Source organism: Camarhynchus parvulus, chromosome 9, assembly GCF_901933205.1.
Source record: "Camarhynchus parvulus chromosome 9, STF_HiC, whole genome shotgun sequence".
In the NCBI taxonomy this organism is placed as follows: domain Eukaryota; kingdom Metazoa; phylum Chordata; class Aves; order Passeriformes; family Thraupidae; genus Camarhynchus; species Camarhynchus parvulus.
Window position 1 is genome coordinate 23559017 of NC_044579.1, and position 22554 is coordinate 23581570.

The 22554-nt window shown below is 44.2% G+C and overlaps 1 protein-coding gene across 3 annotated transcripts in view; it reads right to left on the minus strand.

The window, feature by feature from the left end:
• Positions 1-15927, minus strand: part of AMER3 (APC membrane recruitment protein 3) — a 41364-nt gene extending 25437 nt beyond the window's left edge. For 2 of the 3 annotated variants that reach the window (XM_030954687.1, XM_030954688.1), the window contains exons 1-2: positions 15799-15927; positions 5842-8891 (exon numbers count right to left, since the gene is read on the minus strand). In XM_030954687.1, coding sequence (XP_030810547.1) covers positions 5859-8870 — 3012 coding nt within the window. In that variant the 5' untranslated portion in view covers positions 8871-8891; positions 15799-15927 and the 3' untranslated portion in view covers positions 5842-5858. Of the gene's footprint in view, positions 1-719; positions 766-5841; positions 8892-15798 lie in introns of those variants that run through there. The other variant, XM_030954689.1, reaches the window with a different exon arrangement.
• Between the last annotated feature and the right edge of the window lie 6627 nt (positions 15928-22554).

The following is a 22554-nucleotide window of genomic DNA, read 5'->3' on the forward strand; positions in this document are numbered from 1 at the left end:
ATGCTGAGGAATTCTGTGCTTTCCATCTCTCTGAACTGTGTCTCCATTTAGAGAGACCCCAGACTTAAGAACTGAGGCATGGCCTCTGCCCTGAATCACAAAATGTCTGTAATCTGCCCAGTGTTGCTAGACCACAAAAAGGACAGTGCCTGTTTTAGGAACAAATAGATGTCAGAAAAGGAGAACATTCAAAAGGAATATTTTTTAAATTTTGCAAAGCAAAACTGATAAGTATGGCACAAAAGACACAAGACTGTAAGAGGTGCCTTAAAGACATTAAACTATGAAAGGTTCATAACAGAAATTAGAAGGCTTTGAAGTTCCTATGCTTAAGGGCATTTGGAAAAAGGAGCATTAAACCCAGACACCCAGGAGGAGCCAAGGTCTAGCTCAGACAGTGTTGGTTGCCAGAAGATAGGGGATTTATTATTTCAGGTTTCTGAAATTTCAAATTCTCCATTTGCCCTGTTTCTGGCACTCCTTTTCCAAACACATACTGCAGCCCATTGGCAGAGGTAGAATGCAGAGTTTTCTGGAGGCCTCTGTTTCTGCCCCTCTGCATTTTGTGATGGAGGAAATGGAATGAAATATTTTGTACTTGAGATCAAAAAAGCTGAGGTTTCCAGGCTCTTCATCCTACTTGTTTTTTACTTGCTGGCTTGTGAGTATAAATGCCATGAGACTCTTACAGCCATTCTCAAGGTGAGGATCTCCTTTGCATTGTGTTTCTCCATGGCTGTATTCCAGAGGGGGCCAGATTCTCTCCTGTATGAAAGAAGCAGCCTGCTCTGGATACAAAGCTTTCACTTTCCCCTTCTTCCCACTCTTATGCCTTCCTGACCTGAAGTGAAGCAGATTTTTCAAAATTGTAACAACTGATTCATTTAAACAAAAAGGGCCCAATTCCATAATTCTATAGTCAAACTTCTGTAGCCCAAATCTGACCTATATTTTTTCATTTCAATGTCAGACAAGACACTAAGGCTCTGAATGAGCAGTTAGTGTGTTTGCATTCTGCCTTGACTTCTCCCCGTTTCTCATACAGAGGCACTCTGTGTTTCACATGTCCTGGCCCTCAGACCATGCTGCTGGTTTTGGTTTTTTTTCCTCCATTGCTATCCCCTCTGAAATCTCAAATTCAAGGTTGAAGGAGACTGGGAGCCAACTTCTGCTCTCAGGGTTAAATCTGGGAATCATTGCCCTAGCTTCAAATTCATGCTGGTGCAGCGAAGATGAGAATTTAGCTTTCTGTACTGTTGTCAACAGGGGGAAAATAGAGTCCCTATAAGGCTGTATCCATGGAAACCATCCTGCTGCAATAGCGGGTAAAGCAGCAAATCAATTTCCTCAGTTTTAAAATGAAACACATTATAGTGCATCTGGCATTTAAGAGATTATCCGTGCTGATAACTGTGGAAAAATCCTCCTCTAGCAAGTACACTGGCAAGAACATTTCTTCCCCCTGATAGAATTCTGATTTTGGGTAGAATGAGCATTGATGACAAAGTACCATGAAGACAGTGCACTGAGACAGAGCCAAGTCCAGAAGCAACAGCATTTAATGAAGGAGAAAATCGTTTAATTTAGCATTTAGCCCAAGTATCTGGGCACATGGTGACTGAGATTCAAATGTATTAGCAGAGGCAGTGACCTGTCACCTCTGTCTCCCTGCTCTTTGCTTCCGCGGTACCACGTGTGACAAACACAACGTTTGTACCTTGTGATGCATTTGTGTGATCAGGAGTGTGTGTGTGCATGGCTGGTGGGCTGTCAGATGAGATTTCAATACCCACTGCATCATGCTCTGGGTAACTGACTTCATACAGGTGTGTATTTCAGAGCCAGAGGCACTTCCAGTGCAGAAGATGTGCTGGCTGTCTCTGTGCTCTATTCTTGTTACATTTCATCATGTGCAGCTGAGACACCATCCCTTTACTATGCCATGGAGGGAGCATGGAAATAGGAGCATTTCTTACAACAGACTTCAAAAGCTACCATATACTTTTCCTGCTCTGTGCACAGAGGTTCTGCCTTTATTTTTTCACCTGTTATCTCTCTGACCATTTTCAGAAATAATACCCTACTTGAGCAGAAAACTGCCTATACACTGGTGAAACTTCATTCTGTTTTTCCTTTTTATCAAATCCAAATATTGCAGTCTGTCTTCTCTATGCCTATCAGATAGAGAAATTATCTGCCTGGGAGAAATACAACCTTATTTAAGAGAGAGGGAGTGAAGCTGAACCAGGAGGGAATAAAAAGCATCACAGGAATTGCCTAGACGGGGAGTAGCCCTTCAGTTGATGAGGATCAGATACAGATTCCTCTGTCACTTTGCAGTGCCTAGGCTGTATTTTATCTGCTTCTGAATCTCAGTTCCTTGATAACAGCAATCACATATACAACACTGTCTTCTTTTATCTACATCTGTCCCATCTATTATAGCAATCCCTGTTTGATTGACAGTTATGTATTTTTTTCTGACCTGAGGGCAAGCTTATTGCAATGCACTCCTTTCAGGGCTATCACTGAAACACATCCAAAATCTTCAACTGGTGCATAATGTGGCAGTTCAGCATTTGAATGAAGTGAGCACATATTGTTGGGGGCACAAGAGGTTTTGTTGCTCTGTCACATCTACCAGTTAATGGAAGATGCAGCTCAAAGCCCATTAAGTGGTAGAAATGGCTCAGTGGTCTGAAATGCTGCTGTTTGCAGAGAGTGTTTTGTTCTACATGTCTTCAATTGCTATGACATCCAGTGTTGTCTGTTTGGTCAGTTCCAGGGGTTTTAAGAGTCAGGAAAAGACTTCCCAATGCACTGCTTGAGGGCTATGCTTCCTTTCTGAAAATGAAATTTCCTGATGAAAAACGTGGTTGAAAATCACAAATTTCTGCAGCTTGTTTGCTATGATCCATGAATGTACAGATCTAGGAATCCTCTCTGTATTCAGGGGTTGGACTGTGTTCACTTTTAGGTCCTAATCTCTAGATACTGAAGAATGAAAATTACACTTTTCATTGCATTTTTTGTCTGTAATTCTCACTTTCTACATAAGCCTTCCATATTCCCATGTGAGGAAGCCTGGGGTTCCTGGTGAGCTCAGATACAAGGTGTTTGCAGATTTCTCTCTGAAAGGCCAGGGAAGGGGAAAACAGAAGAAGAGCTGCGACTGCCATTTCTTGTACCATTCTTCATCACAGTCCTGTGTCTGTCCTTGTCAGGGTAGCAAAGCCCAAGAGACCAGGCATGGTCCAGGGGAACCCTGAACACCTTCTGGAGCAGAGAGATTGGGCTTGTTTGTTGCTGTGGGTCCTGGGAGATGTTGAGATGGGCTGACAAAACCTGGAGATTTTAATGGGTTTGATAAGGGCTGCCCTGCAACAAATAGCAAGAAAGGTGACCTTCTCCCCATCTCCTTCAGGTCAGACCTGGGAACCCATGGCAGGATCAGGGGCTGCATTTGTTCTGAGGGACAGAGCAGGAGCCACCTCTGGATGTGTCACTTGTCTCCCAGCTCCTCGGTGCGGCACTTCAGAGCACTCTGTGCCTGAGCTCTCGCAGTTTGCACAGTCATGTCCAGCGTGGGAGTGTTTCCCAGGGCTGTCTGTCTCCATGGATTCTGGGGTGACACCGTGTTTGTACACTGCCTCTCCTGCTCTGCCACCCCCATGGCTGAGGCAAAGCTCCTGAGTCATCTTCACAAAGATTGAACATTTCCGGCAAACCTGCAGGCCATCTGTTATGTGGGCAGGCAAGAGAATGTCGGGTAGGAAAACCAGTCACACACCAGTGTTTGTATCTGTCCCCACAGCCAGCTCTTTTAAATGACATTTTAACTATTGTCTAAATTCTTTTTCTCTCAAAAATTGTAATAAACAGCAACTTTGCTGTTAAATGATTCCTTAAAATGAGCCCAGTCCTCAAAGTCACTTTATGACTATGTAAATCCCATCCATATTCTAGAATTTCATTCATTTTACTGTTTGAGAAACCTTTATCAAAAATCAGCAGTTCCCTCTTGGAAAAAGAGCTTGAATTGCCTTTTCTCTGGGACTCAGGTGAAAGCATGAGCTGGTCACATTCCTGCCATGGCAGGTATTATCAGTGCTGGCACGCGGTGGCACACAGCAGCTGCCACTTGATACAGTGCAAAGAATGTGCCCCAGGTCCAGTCATGTCTCCTTGTGTTATGTCTTGTTCAGTGTAAAGTCTGTTACCACTCCTGACAGTCACACAGCTCCCTTCTCTGTTTCTATCATTCCGCTCCTCAAAATTAGAATTCCTTCCCATTCCTAGCCTATATTCCTAGCAGTACCCTATGGATTATTATTCACAGCAAAATAAAAATATCAGGCTAATGCATACATTGATCTGTTCTCCTAACCCCAAGCAGCTGTGCCTAGACCTGGTTCCATACATATACTAGCTGTAAGCACAAACCTTGCCTCATCTGTACTCAGTTTACAATTTCTAAATATCTAAAAGAGATGAGTAGTTCTAAGAACGGTGGTGTGTCCTTGGATGGCAAGTTTTGCTAAAAATTCTAGTGACACAAGAAGGTGAGTTGCTAACCAGCAGAACCACCACAAATGCAGCATTGTTTACAACAAAAATGGAAAAAAACCCAAGACCATTTTGTTCATTTGAGAAAGATCTAATTTACTGATGAACAGATTATAACCATACAATGTGTTGGTTAAGGGTATGGAAGACTGACAGTCTCTGGCCCTTAGCTTCATGAAGACCCCTAAAAAATATCCCTGTCTGCAATGGAGACTTGTTAGTGGGCAAGGTCATTTGCACAGTGGCATAAATAGAAAATCGGGTGGCTAAATCTACCCAGAGTTGGAAATGGAAGGGTGTTCTTGCCTCACACAGAGAGAAACACTGTCCTTTTTTGTTTGTGCTGCTTGGGAAGCCTTTAGAGATGACCAGAGAGCAGTCACACCGCTGTGAGCAGCAAGAGCCAAAGAAATGTTGTGTTCCCTGTATCCTTCTGTTCAATTTTGAGCTGTTCCTTAATTCTCTGTCCTGGCCCTTGTCTCCTCTTTGTGTTCCACCACCTCCAAAGGGGCCTTCTCAGAGGCCAAGGCTGGGCAGAGTCCAGCCAATCTGTCAGATTTGGCAGGGCACATGACAGAGAATTTACCCAAGTTTCATACTTCTACAACAAATTCCTCTCAGCAGCTGGAGGCCAGAGGATTTCTCAGCTGGCAGAGAGTCAGAACTCTGTACAGACAGTGCCTGCTCTGGCCTAAAGCCTCGTGTGACAGGCAAACCTGAACCAGCACCATCGCTGTGTGCTCCATCGGCTCTTTCTGATTTGCAGCCAAGGTGTTTCTTACCCCTCTTACAGGGCAGATTCTGGCTCTCCCTAGGCTATGTGAGTGTGGCTGAAGCATTTTCAAATGCTTGAAGCTCAGCACAGACCCTGTAATCCCTCACTTGAGAAGCCTGTCAAGCCCTGCATGTGGAGACTGCCTTGGCTTCAGCTCTTGCTCTGCCATGGCACAGTTTGACCAGAGACAAACTGCACCTTCTGAAGAAACACTTCATGTTTGGAAGAAGCAGGACCATCCTTTTGGGGCACTTAGGAGCCCCAGCACAGCACTGTAGCTTTTCCTTTGTGCTTGAGAGCACACCACACGTGTGCACCGGCAGGACAGGGCATGTCTGCACTCTGATTTACACTGCAGACCCCTGGCTCTCTCGTGTGTCCCCAGCATAAATGACAGACCCTGAGTCCCTCAGCCTCCTCTGCTGCTAAGTGTCCCTCTGTGAAAAGGGAACAGATTGAATTGTTTCACATTTAATTTCCCCCTTCCCCTCAGCACTCACCTTCCCCATGCAGGGTGTCACTGGTGGTTCCTGGCTGTCACCGCTGTATCCCGGGCCACGGCCTCTAGCAGAGGGGACAGAGCAGTGCCTGCAGCCAGGCCATGGCAAGGGCTCTCTGCACAGTTCCAGGGCCCTGGGCTGCACTGCTTGGCCTCCTCGGGCTGCAGCGGGTCGGACAGACAGACAGCCGTGCTGTGTGAGCCCTGTGAGAAGGTACCAGCGATGTCTGGGCAGACAGAGTTAAAGAGAGGTAAAAATGTCGGTCTGCTAAGAGATGTCTCAGGGCCAGAGTCACTGGGACTGAGACCAAAGTCCTTTAAATAGGAGAGTGCTTGATTATTCAGCTGGGCATATTCAAAATTGATCTTGCTTTGAGTAACCTCATCTAGGATTTTTGCTCTACTTTTCTGATCTTCAGAGCACATTTGCTCCCCATTTTGCTTCAAATGATAAAGACTGCTAGACTGGAAACTTGTGTCATAGTTGTATTGGTTTGTGCTAGGAATGCTGGGATATTCTGGAATTTGAGCAAGGCAGCTGCATTCATTGTGCAGCAATAACTTGTTTTTGTACTGAGACATCTTATGAATGATACTGTTCATTTCATTCCCGATGTATTTGTCTTCTAGGTGCTTGTTTTCATAGCTGATTTTTAATGATGCCACCTGTGTTACACAGTGCTCTAAGAGCTGCACTATGTTAGTGCTGCTCTCTGTTGGTGTGGGGCTCCTGTAGCTCTGGCAGTGATTGAGGGTTAGAGGCTGCACTGGTTTGTCACAGGAAATAGAGAGGGAGTGATACATTGGTTTATTTCTGTCTTCCCTCTCAGGGGGATCTCGGAGAGAGGTCGCAGCAGTCTTGTAGGAGTAACATGATTCTACTTCGTGATTATCATCTAATGAAGGATTTTCAGAGCTCTGGGAGCCACTCTCTCTGTTCAGCTTTTCTGGCAGTGGGTTTTTATCTCTGGATGTCTCACATCCCAGGGAAATTGCTACTTTCTCATTCTCAGTTGAAGATGTCTGCAGATTGTCTCTGTTAGCCTGTGATTGTGGTGCATAACTTGATGATCTGGTGGTTTCCACAGTCCCAGGCACTGTAGATAAGTCCTTGTGGCGACTCCCTTCTCTTCCTTGGCAATCCAGACCAGATGTGTTCAGGCAGGAGTCCAGGCTGTGGTCTCCTCCAGCAATGTTTACAGAAGAGGCCTGGGATGCGTGTTTGCTTTCCTCCAAAGGCACACGTAGGTTAAATGTATTAGATTCACCCTTGCCTGCTGTCTCCTGCTGAGCTTCTGTGCTCCCTTCCTGCTCTGGACTGTGACTGGGCAGGATCAATGAATCACTAGATTTTTCTGGCTGTGACTGAGGACTCTGAAGAGAGTCAGGGGAGGAGATGAGTCCCGAGTGTTTTCGTAGCCAGTTTATTATGCCCATGGTCAGTGAAAGCTCAGTATCACACAGCTTTAGCAAACATTCTTTGCCTTTCCATGTGCTGTGGAAAAAACCCTGGCTAATGATGTCTAGAGTTGGTTGGGAAGCCATGTTCTCCTCAGCTCCAACATGAAAGCTGTAAATGGACAAAGGGATTTCAATGGCTTGCTCTGAAACACTTTCAGAGGCACACAAGTCATCGTCAAGGATAGGGCTTACTTTGACTTCATTTGGGTCATAGAAGAGCTCATAAAGGGCATCTCCACTGTAGCTGTCTCTTGGAAATCTACCTGGGACACCAGGGGTCTGAGCTTCCTTCAGTTCATCATCTTGTCCAGGAGAGAATGAATCATAGTAGCCCTCATCACTCGTGGATGTGGACTCCTGGTTTTCACTTTTCGGTGTTTCTGTTTCTGTGGAGCTGGCTTTGGAATTGTCACCTTCTTTATCAGGTGATACCTGGTGCTCTGTGACCAGTACAGCAGCCTGACTTCTGTCCTTTTCTGTGTCAGAAGCAGGTATCTTCAGTAGCTTCTTTTCAAACAGAGCACTCTGATGCAGCCTTACTGATTTGTTGATGTTGTCCCAAAACTTTGCAAATTCCACTGTCTCGTTCTGGCCAGGAGAGGCCAGCTGCTCCACCCCACCTTGGAAGGAGCCCATGCCAGGGCTGTCTTTGTGCTTGCTTCGCCTCAGCAGAAGGTCTTTGCTGCTCTCCAGCTCCAGGTGAGCAGAGCTCTCATCAGCAAAGATTTCCCCACAGCCAGTGAGGGAGTCAAAGCTCTTCAGGGAGGCAACATCTTCACACAGGGCATTGCAGTAGTCGTAGGAGGAGTCAGACTGCAGTTCACTGTCTGAGCAGTCCTGTGACAAGCAATCAGCTGCACAAGCTTCTCCAGTTTTGAAAAGATACTTTGCAAGACGTCCAGACAACTCACTCTTGCAGCCTGGAGAGGACAGGTTCTTGTCCTTGTCCACCAGAAATGAGAGGCTGTCTGGTTTATTTTTTCTTAAATGAAATATATCTCTGAGCCCTTTCTTAGATCTCTTGAGGGAAATCCTCTTCCTGGGGATGGTTTTTGCGACAGCTGGTACAAAAGGCATCTGTGGCACAAAGTTCCTGTAATCGATCATCTGACTGCTGCAGGCAGACTGGCTGGGGCTGACCACGCACTCCTTCTTACTGCTGGAGCTGGACATCCCTGAAAAGCTGATGCTATTGACAAGTCGGGCCTTGCCCTTTCCAGCAAAGGCCTCCTCGCAAGCCCTGCTGCTGGGGCTGCAGCTCTCTGCTTTGTCTGCCTCAGCAACGCAGTCGTGGGTTTTACTCTTCCTTACAAGCTTGTAGGAGGAGCCAGATGATTTTTCCACGTTGTGACCACCAGTTCCACTCCTTGCTGCTCTGGTAGAAAATCTGTAGTTCTTGTGTGTGGCCAAACATGCCAGCTGGACTTGAGCCACACTTTGGTTTCCCTCCAGAGCTGCCTTTTTGTCTTTGCCCATCTCATCTTTGTTGGTGGGAGCTGCATGCACTGGTGGCACTTTCTCATGTTGCACACTGGATTTTATGAAGGTCTTTCCTCTCTTGAGCTCCATGCTGCTTCCTCACATCAGTTTCTGTAAAGAAAACAGCAGAACACAACTATTGTGAGGTTGGTGGGTAGCACTTGTAAATTTTGAAAGCAACTGGAGAACAAAGGAAGGGTTATTAACCATTATAAAATTGATCTTCTCTGCCATCAGACATTTCCATCATTGAGTCATGGTACTGCATGAGAAACAGACTGAGAGAAACTAAAGGTGTGTTGGCTCTAAGATTCAACATGGAGAAAACAGTGCACATTGTGGGCTGGTAGTTGAGGCTCACAGAACATTTTGTCTGATAGAAATAAACAGACTTGCATTGAGGATTATGACTTCAGGATGGCTTTTAACAAGGTAAAGGTCCTGTTCTGAAGATAGAAAAGGCACCAGTGAAAAACAATGCCTGAGAAAGTTCAACATGCAAATGTGTGTATCAGGTAGGCAGCAGTTCATGGATCTGTACCTTAGAAGAGGACAAAAATCATAAGTTGGGAAATCTCCTAAGAAAACTGATCAAACTTTCAACACACAACACTCACTTAATATTAAAATAATCCTTATCTGTGAATAGAAAATCCATAAACCTTGGTACTACCCTGGAAGCATGCAGAGACTGAATTACTGATTTTGCTTCCCTCTGAGCATAATATATAATTTTCTACACTGCTACTTTTATTGTCAAAAATCAAAAATGCCACACTGAAAATCATTGTAAGTCATGACAAAAGTGTCATCTCCAATTTACAAAGACCAGAGTAGCACACAGAGGCATTGCCATATTGAGTCTGCACTGTGCATTGATTAGCTCTTTCTAAAAATACTCTAGTGTCTGTATCAATGCCAGTTCCAGGCTCTGCCTATATAATTTAGTACTGAACCTGTTCTATATTTTCATAAATCTAATTATTCATTAATTATTTTAGCCATGTCACTGTCAGCTTTCTGGCAGTTCTTTCATGGAAAGATCTGATCCCTTCCTGTCATGCATCAACTTGAATATTGAGTAAGTCAATGGATTTCCATGAAGGGAGGTCAGGGATGAAGCAAGCACTGCCTAAAAGCTGTTGGACCAACCAGATTTTTACTTGGTGGGAAACAGCACAGTTACTCCAAGTCCTGTTCTTGAAAGAACGTGCTTGGATCTCTCCCAAATGAAACCTCATTTAATGATTTATCGTGTTGTGAATTGGTTAGACATAATTAAACAATTGGAGACACTGAACAGGAGATCTTAAATTCAGCACCCAGCCTAGGCTTTGTACTCCTAAAATAGAACTTAAAGCAGTCTTCAGGCTATTTTGAACTATAACAGCTGTCTGTAGCCTCCAGAAGCTTTCCAGTTGCCAGCCTTGCTGGAACAGCCTCACTCTGCCCATCCCCTCACAAGATGCAGGGCTGTGTATTTGGGAGCACTTCAGCAGGCAGATCAGTGACAGACCCTTTCTTCTAGAAGCTGCAAACTAACAGGTGATTAGCAATGTTTACAAATACATGTAGGTCTGTGACAGAGGGCAGAGAACATAAGGGCAAAGTGTGAATATCTGACATGCAGTGAAACATGGTGGGTAGTGATAGATGGGCGTCTATCAGTGTGATTGAGAAGTTGGCACATTCATCTGCACTTGGCACTCCATGTGAGCATTACAGAACAGTCTTAATGAAAGCCAGTAAACATTTTACTAGCCTGTCAGGTATCTGGAGTTCACTGATGCTGCGGGAAACTTGTTTTGCATATTTAGAAATAGGTCACTGGGACACAATTACACTCCTCTTCTGAAAAGCAAGGTGTGATCGACAAGCAATGCAGCATGCAGAACTCCAGCAGGGTTGTGAAAACAATCAGAAAAAGCTGATGCAAGACCAGTTACTAATATCCCAGAAACAGAGTGTCTGACACCTCAGTCCTTTGCAAGTGCAGAAATAGGTACAGTGTCCCTGTGGCCCTGCTGCTGCCGAGAAGCTCCTCAGAGCTCTGTGACACTGGCAAGCGCCAGCCTTACAACAATGGGATGTGGGACTCTTTGAAGTCCTGCAGCTGTTTCTGCCCATTCTGAGCATTAAGCAAAGGTCATTTTGTAGGATATTGCATACCTGGGAACTTTTCTGCAGATGCATTAAAAAGGCTTTTAGGGATGGGTTTATTTACTGTCAAGTATGAAACACATTAAAGCTAAGAATTTAGGATGAGACTGGATATAAAGTAATGGAATAAAGTAATGTTTGATCTGAATTGTATCTCCCTGATTAGAAACACAATAGATGACCAGTTTGATAACTGGATCGCGAAACTTCAAGGCTTGTTCTCATGTCTTTTTTTTTTTAATAGATTAGATGAACAGTTTTATCTTGAAAGCCAAAATGGCCCAAGTAACATATTTACTGAGAATATCTCTAGTATAATAATGTAAGGTACACTGATGGTAGCTGATGCTGCCATTTCAGTTTTTTCTGATGAGGAGAAAAGTGTTAGGTGTTGTTTTGGTTTTGTGGGGATTTTGTGGTTTGGTTTGTTGGGCTTTGTTGGTTTTTTAATCTACTATATATATATATAATCACCAAATTTGTATTCTAATTATTTAATGTTACTATTTATTCCCATATATTCTATTTCTACTACTCCCCCAGGATTCATGCCAGACTTAGTATCTAGTTCATTGGGTCATCCTGCTTATTCTAAGACTGTCATATCTTTGTAAAACTTCCCCATTAAAAATGCTCTTTAAAATGAACAAAAGAAAGGGAGGACCTGCTCAGTCAACTCTTGGAGGGCTCCTCAGGATAGACTACCAGAGCGTGCAGATTTTTTAAAACATTCATCTTAGATGCTGTTTTGTAACTTCCCAATCCTCTTCATGCTCATGTGATGTAAACTATCAATGAACTTCTTTCCAAAAATAGACCAGAAATATTTCTGTGATGATTCTCTCCTTCTATATCTATTAATACTTTTAGCCCTTTTCATTTGAGTTAATTCTACCATTATACCTGGTTTTTTTGGGGTCTCTGCAGGGACACAAGTTCTATCTCTAACCCCAGAAGGTGTACCAGTGAAGTTAGAAACAGATTAAAGTGCTGAAAGGGAAAGTTACTCTCCAGTGGTTACATAAAGCTAAATCAAAATTCTATAAAAAATTATTACAGGCATTTCAAACATAGTACATTTTTCTGAGATTTCTTGACCCATGCACTCAGCTACCCCAGTGCCTGTCTCTGTTCCTTTTCAATTACTCTTCTCTTGGACTTGCAGGATATCACTTCTTCCTCAGGGATAAAAGATATATGAGGGTCTGATTTCCATCTTTGCAAAGGAAATACAATTTTCAATTAAAAGTCACTGTAAAGAACAGAAACTTGTGGAAACTAGCAGTCAGTGTACTGAGAGTCTCAATGTTTTCTTCATTACTAACTAAATGGTTTTTTACTATCTGCAAAATTGCTTATGGAATGTGTTTAAATAGAGGACATCCTCAAATCTCACACTGGGCTACAGTTCAGTTGTCTTTTACAACAAGATTGGGTGCAGCAGCAGCAGCATTGAGGTTTCCCATCCACAGTAAACCACTTTTTATCTGGCTGGATCAGACCAGCTGCTCACTTTTAGGATTCCACAGGTGTCTAAGCAGGCAATTAGACCCAGATTTGAGGCTGATACTATAATGGGAGTAAGGTTTTCCTTTATATTTGGATAATATTGCTCATAAAATGCAGAATTACTTCATGTTCAAACATATACCGCCTAGGCAGGGTGTGTCACAGCCTTTTCCTAAAACTAGAAGGTTTTACTGCATCTGTTATTCATCTAAAAGTAAATTAAAGTTTTAGAATGGAAAGATGAACACTGTCCTGTGGGCTGAGGAGATTTGATTTTAGGACAATCAAAGCAATTGCTTCTGGATCTGGGTTATGAGGACCTGAGCAAGACTGAGTTAGGTAACTGTTCTGGTTAATAAGAGCCATATCCAGATGGCCTAAATTGCCCCTCAGCCCAGGCCAACACACAAAGGCCAAAGAGGGGTGCCATGGAGCCAGACATTCATTGGGAAAATGGGTGGAGGCAGGATTCAAACCCTGCACGTGTTGCCTCTGCATGTCAGCCAAAGAGAAAGGTCACATTTGCCTCTGCCCATGGCCCCAGCACTTTCTGCCAGCCATCCAAACGTTTCCCTCTGTGATGGAATGTGAGAGAGCCTTGCTCTGGGTTTTTGGCTGGGTCAAAGTTGTTGCATCTTTCTAGCCTGTAACTCAGTAGAAAGGTTTGTTTAGGCTATCTTCAAAGAGAAGGTAAAACATCAGTCCTCTTGCATGTAATTCTAGGAATACCATCCTACTGGGAAAGTAGGAGTAACTGTTTCAGCAAGGTTGCATGGACAGAAATAACACTATTACAAGGAGGAAATTTAGATAAAATCTCCACCTTTGTCAAGTTTGGCTCAAATATAATTTTGCTCAATTAGGAAAAAATGTAATTGAGGTTCATTTATTTCAAAATCTTATCATTGATCCAGCTTGGACCTCTCTTGCTTGCTTGTTGATGTGTAATTTATATATAATCATCTCTCTTGGAGATAGAAATAGGTAAAATTCAGAATATAGTGGTTTTGAAGGGGAGATAGGAGTGTTCCTTCTTTACATTTATATCACTCTTACAATTGGCAGGTTGTGGAGATGGTGCCTTGCTGTCTCTTGCTAAGCAGAGTTCTGCATGTCACTTGGCACCTGAATTTCACCTCCCTCCAAGCATTTTCCTTTTATTAAATGAAAAAGTTGATAAACACTGAATAGTCTTTCAAGATTTTTAATGCAAAAATAAGGAAAAACCTCTCTGTGTGCTGCTTTTGTGTTTTTGGATACAAGTTTGGAGTGAGTCCAAAATCCCTTTTCCACAAGTGGCTTCATATCAATCAGATTTAAGATGCTGAGTATCAGAGGCACCTTTGAAAACGTTACCCTGCTTTTCCATCAGAAATCATAGTATAATTAAATTTCCTGAAAGCATCTTTCTAGTTTGGGTATGTGGACATGCATTAAGATTCAAATTCATGCATTTTAAGATGAAAATTTTTAAAAAAACCTTTCTTGATAAATTGTGTAATGGGAAATGGGAAAAGAACAGAGCACTCTGGGAGGCTCTCCTGATCCTAAGCCTCAGGAGGATTTTTACTGGCCACCAGTTGGAAGTCCTAAAATGCAAACAACAAGCAAGCATGAGGTGGTGAAAGCCACAGCTACTTTTAAAGTCAGTGAACAACACTAATTTTAATCTTTAGTATCTAATCAATTAGCAGCACATAAGGAACAGCTGGTGCTCCCTGTAAAGTGTGTGGTGGGAGGAGATTTTTGGAATAAGACTGTTTATTTACAGGCAAAGATATTAACTCTCCATCTGAGAAGATGAAAGTTAATAATGGGAATACTTACTAATAATCGTGAACATATATTCCATTCTGTTAATTTGATTTTTAATTGCACAGCAGAATACGGCTTCCTTGCCAGAGGGTGGTGATATTCTCACTGCAGTTATTGTAACACTGTTTCTAGTGAGCAAATAAACATAACAGTTCTTCTGGTAAAAAGCAAAGAGGATTTTTAAGCAGAGCTCATCTTCTCCCTTAAACTGATTACCCTGCTACCATCTCATCTCCATTAGAAAGCAGAAAAGAACAGGGTGGAAAGGATGGAGGATGTAATCAGGGACAGTCGTGATTCAGGGAACAGCAGAATGTTTATTTTTAAAGGCGCCTGTGTGACACACAAACCTGCATTGAGATCATGCCTCTCCTTAGGAGTACTCCTCTCATCACCCTTAGTGGCTGGATCATATAATTCCCCTTAATCATTTGTCTCTCTTGGGTAACCCGGGATGCCTAAATATTTGCATATACATTTAGGTCAGGCAATGGCTTTCTCATGAAGAACCAGCAAAAACCACGTTAGTGTGTTTTTAATTCAACCCTCACTCCACTGAGCACGCAGAGTAAAATCTTACACTCCCCAGCAGAATACTAGAAAGATGTGCAGTTAAATGCTTAATCTTATTAGCAATGTGCTATAGGGAAGTCTGAACCTTCCTTTAAGCCCTGACAACTGTTTTGTGGAGCTCAGGATTTTTCATAGTAAAATTAACCACGTTTCTACTCCCAGCACACTGTCCTGCTGCATGCTGACAGGAGGGATCCCTGGGGACACAGCAGCACCCACAGCATCCCTTAGCCCCAGGTGGGGCACCTAGTGCTTCCCCCAGCCCCATCTGGGCACCCACAGCATCTCCCAGCCCCATCTGGGCACCCACAGCATCCCCCAGTTCCATCTGGGCACCCACAGCATCCCCCAGCCCCATCTGGGCACCCACAGCATCCCCCAGCCCCACCTGGGCACCCACAGCATCCCCCAGCCATGCATGGGGTGTGGGCAGGGCAGAAGGAGGCTGAGCCCATGACAAAAGGAGGCTCCTTCTCTGACAAAATCTCTGCGCCCCTCTCTCAGTTTTCTTCTATACCTGAGGCTGAAAGAAACGTAACTGGCTTGAAATGTTCCAATTACATCATGTAAAAGGGCAGCTCCAACTCCTGCGCAGGGAGCTTTCCAGTCACCACTGTACTGCTAAGAGAAGGCAGCAGAGCAGAAATTTCCACTGCATACCTGAGAAGGAAAAAGCTTTTTTTATCTTGCCCTGACCAGCAGCCTGTTGGTACCAGACAGCAAAGTGTTAACACTTTGCTTTGGCTGTCCTCAGTAATTTATTGCTTTAAAAGGTGATAGAATGTGCATTTTTATAAATACAGGCACAGACTTGCCAGATGTATGGAAAAAGAAGTAAAAAGCTATGCTTCAAAAACAAGCAGTCATCCCAAAATAATACTCACTCAGAGTCACTGTGTCAGAGCAAAAGAAATGCCATTGCACCAGAGCAAATGAGGCAGATCACAAAAATGCTACTCACCATGTTTTATCAGTGAGCAGAAATCCTCTGTCTCCTAGCCTTGCTCCTGAAGCTGCTCTTTATCCAGAGGCTCCTGTGATGCTTTTCAGATTCGGAGGGGCTGGACCACTGCTGCTCTCCAGTGTTACTCTCCACCCCCTGTCTTTTCCTCCTCCTTCTTCCTCCATCCCCACCCCCTCATTCCTCCAGCTCGTAGCTTTTTCGTACCTCGCATAGATTCTAAGCTTCCACACGGAGCTCGATATAGGAAAGATGCTTATTTCAGCCATCTGCTTGGTGCCATGGAAATGCCTCCTTTGCTTTAGGAATAAAAGCAAGGAGGTAAGCCTGGGAGTTTCTGAGCCAGCATTTTGGTTCCTCTCTATATAACTGCTTATTAGATAGGGAAGAATACATCCAAATTAATTTCATGTCTCACGTGTTGTTTTGTTTCAGACCAGGATTCAGGAAAAGTGATCTGAATGTGTTTTGGTTCGTGTGAGGCTTCACTGGCAGTGTATGCAGGCTGTTGGAATGTGCCACCCTTTGTAGAGCTTGAGTAAAAGCTGGAGTTAGAAGGGATTTCGTGTGGAAGCAAAGTGGTGTGACTATTTCAGCTGCCCAGGACTGGAGTGCCTGGTGTTAACCTCATAATGCCTTCAACAAACATCATTTACCAAATTCTCCTTTCAATCTAACTTCTGCTTCAGTGTGCAGCAAAGGCAACATCTGATGTTACAACATCATTCTTTGTTATATACACGAGTTTATTACCATCACAAACACCAGGGCTCTAATTTCACAGAAGTGTAAAGCTGGCATCCTTCCCCCAGCCCTCTCCATCTGAAGGGCTCCCACAATCTGATCACAGCTTGATTGTCCCATTGATTCCTATCTAAGTCCTTTACCTCAGCCTCTCCAGCCTGCTGCTTGCAGAAACAGCTCTGCTGGGGGCAGGAGAGGAGCCTCCTACAAGCCAGAGTGGATGCCATGAAGCAGGGGCTTAATCCACTTCAGCAGCTCTCCTGTGAGTTCAGAGCTGCACTCAGGATTACCCAGCAGTTGTTGAGGACTGGTGTGTGCAGGGGAGCTGCCCCCTGATGCAGGGGCTGCTTCACTGCTGCTCTAAGGCAGCAAACAGGCAGCTCCTGGATGGCTGAGACAGACAAGTCCAGTCCCTGGAGGCATTTAGGAAATCTCCAGCTCTGCAGGGACTGAATAGGAGCATTCCCTCACAACTGGAGCAGGTGCAGCAGGCAGAGAGCTAATCTCTACTGTCCCCACATCCCAGCAGAAAGGGAACAAAAGCCTTAACCTGTTCTCATCTTCCTTTTCATTGTGTGCTTTTGCTGGATCTTGGAGATGGGAGGAAGGGAGCTTGAACTTTTGTGCTGTCTAAACTTCTAAAGCTGGAAAATCAGCCTGTTAGCTTCAAAGCCTGCAAAACAGAGTGTTCCTGCTCTGAATGTCAGGCAGCCAGCCACTCAGGTGTTCCTGATGGTAGGGACTGGAAAATTACACCCTGGGGAAAAACCCTGGGTTAAATCCAACCCAAAACTTGTAGAAAGCCTTAGTGTGACTTCACCAAGAGACTGGTGGGAGGAAAGAACAGGCTGTGGGTGAGTCCTAACAGTTCTGGCAAGTAGACTAAGAACCATTGTGAGAATAAACACATTAATTAGAAATAGATTTGATGGGTTTTATTCTGCATGAGAATTTCCTATTTTAATATAGGAGGAAGCCTTTCTTCACGAGGGGTATATGAAGCCACCAAATTTTCAGGTGGTACCTCATTGCTCTGCAGTGATGCTGCATTTGAGAGCCTCCCTTCTGGTTTGGAAAGAGGAGGCCTAAGAAATGCTGAAGCCCTTCTTTGCTCCAAGTAACACCAAGGCTTGTTAGAAGGGCTGACAGAGATGAGAATCAGTCAGAGGTCACAGCTGTCACCTGTGCCCAGGTGGCCAAGAAGGTCAGTGGCATCCTGGCTTTATCAGCAGTAGTGTGGCCAGCAGGAGCAGGGCAGGGACCCTCCCCCTGTGCTGGGCACTGGTGGGGCCACACCTCAAGTACTGATTTGGGCCCCTGACCTCAATAAAAATGGTGAGAGGCTGGGGGTGTCCAGAGAGGGGAATGGAGCTGGGGAAGGGGCTGGAGCACAAGTCCTGTGAGGAGCAGCTGAGGGAGCTGGGGGTGTTTAGCCTGGAGAAAAGGAGGCTCAGGGGGATCTTCTCACTCTCTACAAGTCCCTGAGAGGAGGCTGCAGCCAGGCAGAGGTTGGGCCCTGCTCCCAGATAAAAAGGGATGGGACAGGACAGGAGGAAATGGCCTCAAGTTGTGCCAGGGAAGGGTTCAGACTAGATATTAGGAAAAATTTCTTCACCAAAAGGGTTGTCAAGCACAGGAGCAGGCTGCCCAGGGCACTGGTGGAGTCCCCATCCCTGGAGTGTTCAAAAAGCATGCCGATGTGGCACTTGGGGATACAGTTTAGCCATGAGCATCATGGGGGTGCTGGGTTATCTCTTGGTCTGGATGGTCTTACAGGCCTTTTCCAGATTTAATGATTCTGTGATTCTGGTGCTGATTCCAGGCTGGTGTTGGTATTGTCTGAGCAAAACCAGAAGCTTAGGTTTCTTATTTGAAAGTTATTCATACATACAATTTCTGAGCTGAGTTTCTGAACTCTGAAGTGTAGGCATTAAAGGTAAAGGCATCAGAAAAGATATACCCAAATATGCCATGTGAAGAAGGCAACAGAGAACACTTAAAATTACATTTAAAGCCTACTTTATGTTCAAACCAAGCACAATAAAACAAAGATTTGGAGAAAATAACCTGGGCAGGGAGGAGCTCTTAGCTCCAGCACTGTTTCAGGTGATTTCCACACATGCAGTCTCTAGAACAGCCTGCTGCTGCTCCTCAGGACCTGGGAAAGCTCTCGTGCAGTGTCCCCATTTCTAACAAATGGCAGCTGTTGTCCCTGAGCTGGAGAAGTGAGAGGGGATCACTCTAGACCTGGATGAGATACCCAAAACTGTTCTTGGAGATTCATGTAAAGCATCTTCTGTGATGAGAGATCTCCGGGGTTTAGGACGTTTACTTTGGACAGAAATTTCCAGCTTTAGAGCCTTTTATTTCCCTTCCTTGTGGGAAGTAGCTTAAATCCATCAGCCATCCATGGCCACAGCTGTCCCTGGCCATAACCTGCATGGACCTAAACCATGGTGTCACTGCACACACTGGTAAATGCACAGGATGCTGAATAGCAGCTGATCCATGGTAGCCCTAATGCATTGCAGTAGAGCTTTTTTTACTTCCTAAACAGTCCTCAGCTTGCAGTTCCCTCAACTACCCTTTTCTGCTATCACTTCATTTCAGGCTATTTCACCAGGGCTGTTGATCAGCTTGGCTCAGAATGTTGGCAATTGGAGAACCTAATGGTCCTCTCTGATTAATTCTGATTCATTCAGTCTGCCCAGAATTGTTCAGGGCATCAGTGGGCATAAAAGGGGAGGGAAACCAAAAAGCTGTAAATGGGGGGCCCATGGCACAGCTGCCATCTGTTAGCAGATGCACACAGCCCTTGGCATGGCCAGCGGGAAGAGGGACTGAGGAATGCACAGTCCCTGCTGGGGTGCCAGGGATCCTTGGGGAAAGGAGGAGGAAAGTCCTCAGGAGGGGCAGTATGGAAACACAGTATGGAGGGAGTTTTTAGATGAACCAGGCCCAGCCTCCCAGAGCATGGAAGCCTGAGTCTCCTCATGGTGGGTTGGAAATGTTTGCATCCAGTGATTACAGACAACTATTAGCATAAGCAACTCACAAAAAGCAATCTATAAATGTTTTTAATTTTCTGTCATGGAAGAAAGTAGCAGATTCTTTAACCCTGTGACTCAGAACTGAAGTGTTTGCTGAACTAGCTCTATTTGTTTCCAAGGAATTGCTTACAGACTGAATTTGATCCAGGCTATTTCCTGCCAGTGAACTAATGAAGGGTCTAACATCCCCAATCCAGTTTCTGCTAACATCAGGTTAAACTTAATTATTCATGGATTCTTATCAGTATTTCTTGGGTTTGCATGTTGAAGAGAATTGGTAATGGGATATGGAGCCTTTTCTGTCCAGATTGCTAGCAGGAGCCTGCCCTAGGTTGAAGGGAGCAATCCTTGCTATTTATCTGACTGCTTCCCAGGGCTTTCATTAACTTAATTGCCACTCTCTTCTCAGTTGCTGGGTGAGTTGGTGTATGCTGCAAATTTTAGAATCGTGAATTGCTGTTAATGACATCAGTACTTGCCAAAGGAAATGAAAAGATTCTTATCCACAGATTTCTTCTGCAAGGGAAAACTCAGCCTCAACATCTCCTGCTTGTCTTCCCTGTCAGGCACTGACGTTTCCATATTTGCAGCCAAGGGGGTGAGGAGGGTCACAAGAGCAAATTGTGGTATTAAAAATCTTGGCTGTGCTGCCTTCCAGCACCAGTAATGATGCCATCAGAGGCAGGAAGGAGTGCCCAGCGCCTCGAGAATGGGACTGATCACAGTCTCATTATTGCTATCCTGGGGACTGTGGCTGACTGATTGTAAACTGCTTGTTGCCCCAAAGAACTTAAAGGGCTTTTGAGGAAAAAAAGAAAGTATTGAAGACATTTCTCCAACTGCTTGTGTTGGAGTCATAACTTCCCTTAAACTTTCTGCTTTAAACAAAAAGCTCTTGAGTAATAAATACTGTCTATTTGTCTATAAAATCAATGTGGAAAAATTATCTGCATTATATGCTATGAAGAACTATGTCAGAAGAATTGTTTCACCAAATCATGAAACACTCCAAGGCTATAGAAACCAGGGACAACACCTGGGAGGGACAAGAAACCTCAGGAACCTGACTACAGAAATGTTAAATACAAGGCATGTTTTTTCCTTCCAGCTATGCCTGTGTGTCATAGACATCTGTCCAGATGAGGCAAGAATACCTCCAGTTTATTGAACTGCATTAACAGGCACTGCTGTCTGAAAGGCAAAATAAGTATTCAGCATAAAGCATGAGAATGGGGAAATGTGTTATTCCACAACTATCCCAGTGCAACCTACAAGCAAAATTTTCTCAGCTCTGCTGAAGAAGATGCTGTTGTGATGCCTTGAGGGAAGGTTAAGGAAATATTTTATTACTGTTTTGTGATACTTGGTTTCCCTGCTTAGTTTTATATTTCTCTCTGCCTGAATACATCAAATACTCTGAAGACTTTATGTTAAAGACCCAGTCAGGAAGCTGAAAAAAGAGAGATATAAGTGTAAGAGCCATAGATACACAGCTTCAAATAACAGATACAGTCCATCAGTGAGGCAGCAACTCTCCCAGTGGCTCTCATGGGACAGCCTTTCAAACTATAAAGTTGGGATCAAAGGAGGCCTAAAAGCAAAACTGCCTAAATAAGAGGGAAGTGAGCAGTCAGATAAAGTTAGTGAGGGTGAATGCAATAGCACAGCAGGCTCAGGTCCAAATGCAGGGACAGTGGCACTGAGCTGTGAGCAGGACAGGCTGCTGCTCCCTGTCACTGCTCCCTTTCACTGCTTTTATTTCATATCCCAGTGAAATAAATCATCATGTGTTGCATAGAATCTGGTTTGCTCCCACTGCAGAAGATCTACCTGTCACAGGGTCTTGTAAAGGAGTCCTCATGGCTGGTATGGAGGCCAAGAACAAATCACAAGTGTGTTCTGAGGGAAGAAACCTCTTCGCTTAGTGCAGGTGGTTGGTCCTGGAGGAAGAGGAGCACCACAGCCACTTTGTGAACTGTGAGAAGTGACCCTATGCTGTCTGCAAAATCCCACTGCTCTGCCAGGCAGTATTTAAATTCAGGCAAACAAAAGAACATTTGGAAGATGGATGAGAGATGAAGCCTTTGAAATTGCCAGCAGTGCAGTTGGTAACAATGTGGTTAGCAATGCTTCTGCTTGATTTACTCAGTGGAACACACATTTTGGAAAGAAATCTGTGTGCTTGATTTATGTTGTTAGTGGCAATGTCACAACCAGATTTCATTTTGAAGTGGCAAGTTGTAAATCTTAGAAGAGAATAAAACACACAGTTTTAAATGCAGTTTGCTAGCAGACCTAGAGATAGAGCTGGCAGTGTTGGTTGCTCTTGTTCTCCTGCCTTCCACATCCTGGGTGGTAGTGGCCAACTGCAGAAGCTTTCTGCCTCTGCTCCCTGAGCTGCCATCACTGCTGGAAGGTGAAACCTCTGGCTGTGTTCCTCAAAACCATCAAACATTGTCTGTGGTAGAGTATGGCTTTACAAGCAAGGCTCTTATGCTAGTGAAATATGACCATTAATACATTCCTGCAGTAACAGTAAAGAAAGCAGTAAAACTGAAAGGACTCAGCATCTGATGAAATGCTCCATTAATGGATCATGAGTATTGACAATGGCAAGGTCATCACTTGGTTTGCAGTTACACTAATTACCAGCAGGTTTTAAAATATGATATTTTATGTGTCTTGTAGCTGGCAGGCTATTTAGAGAGAGAGGATTTGCTGAGTACTATTCTTTGAGTTTATCCTTCCATGGTTCTGGCTGCTGCCATCACTCAGCAACAAAACAATCTCACAGGGGTTTGATTTTTCACAGAGGGGTTATTAATGTTTCTGAGGATCTGATAGGCCTAGGCAGGCCTCAAGCATTTTAATCTGTTACATGTTTCAGAAGCCATGTTTGAGGCAGCAGTCGAGTGCCAGCGCAGGGCTGGGAGATGGGAACAGAGGCTGGAAGGACAGACAG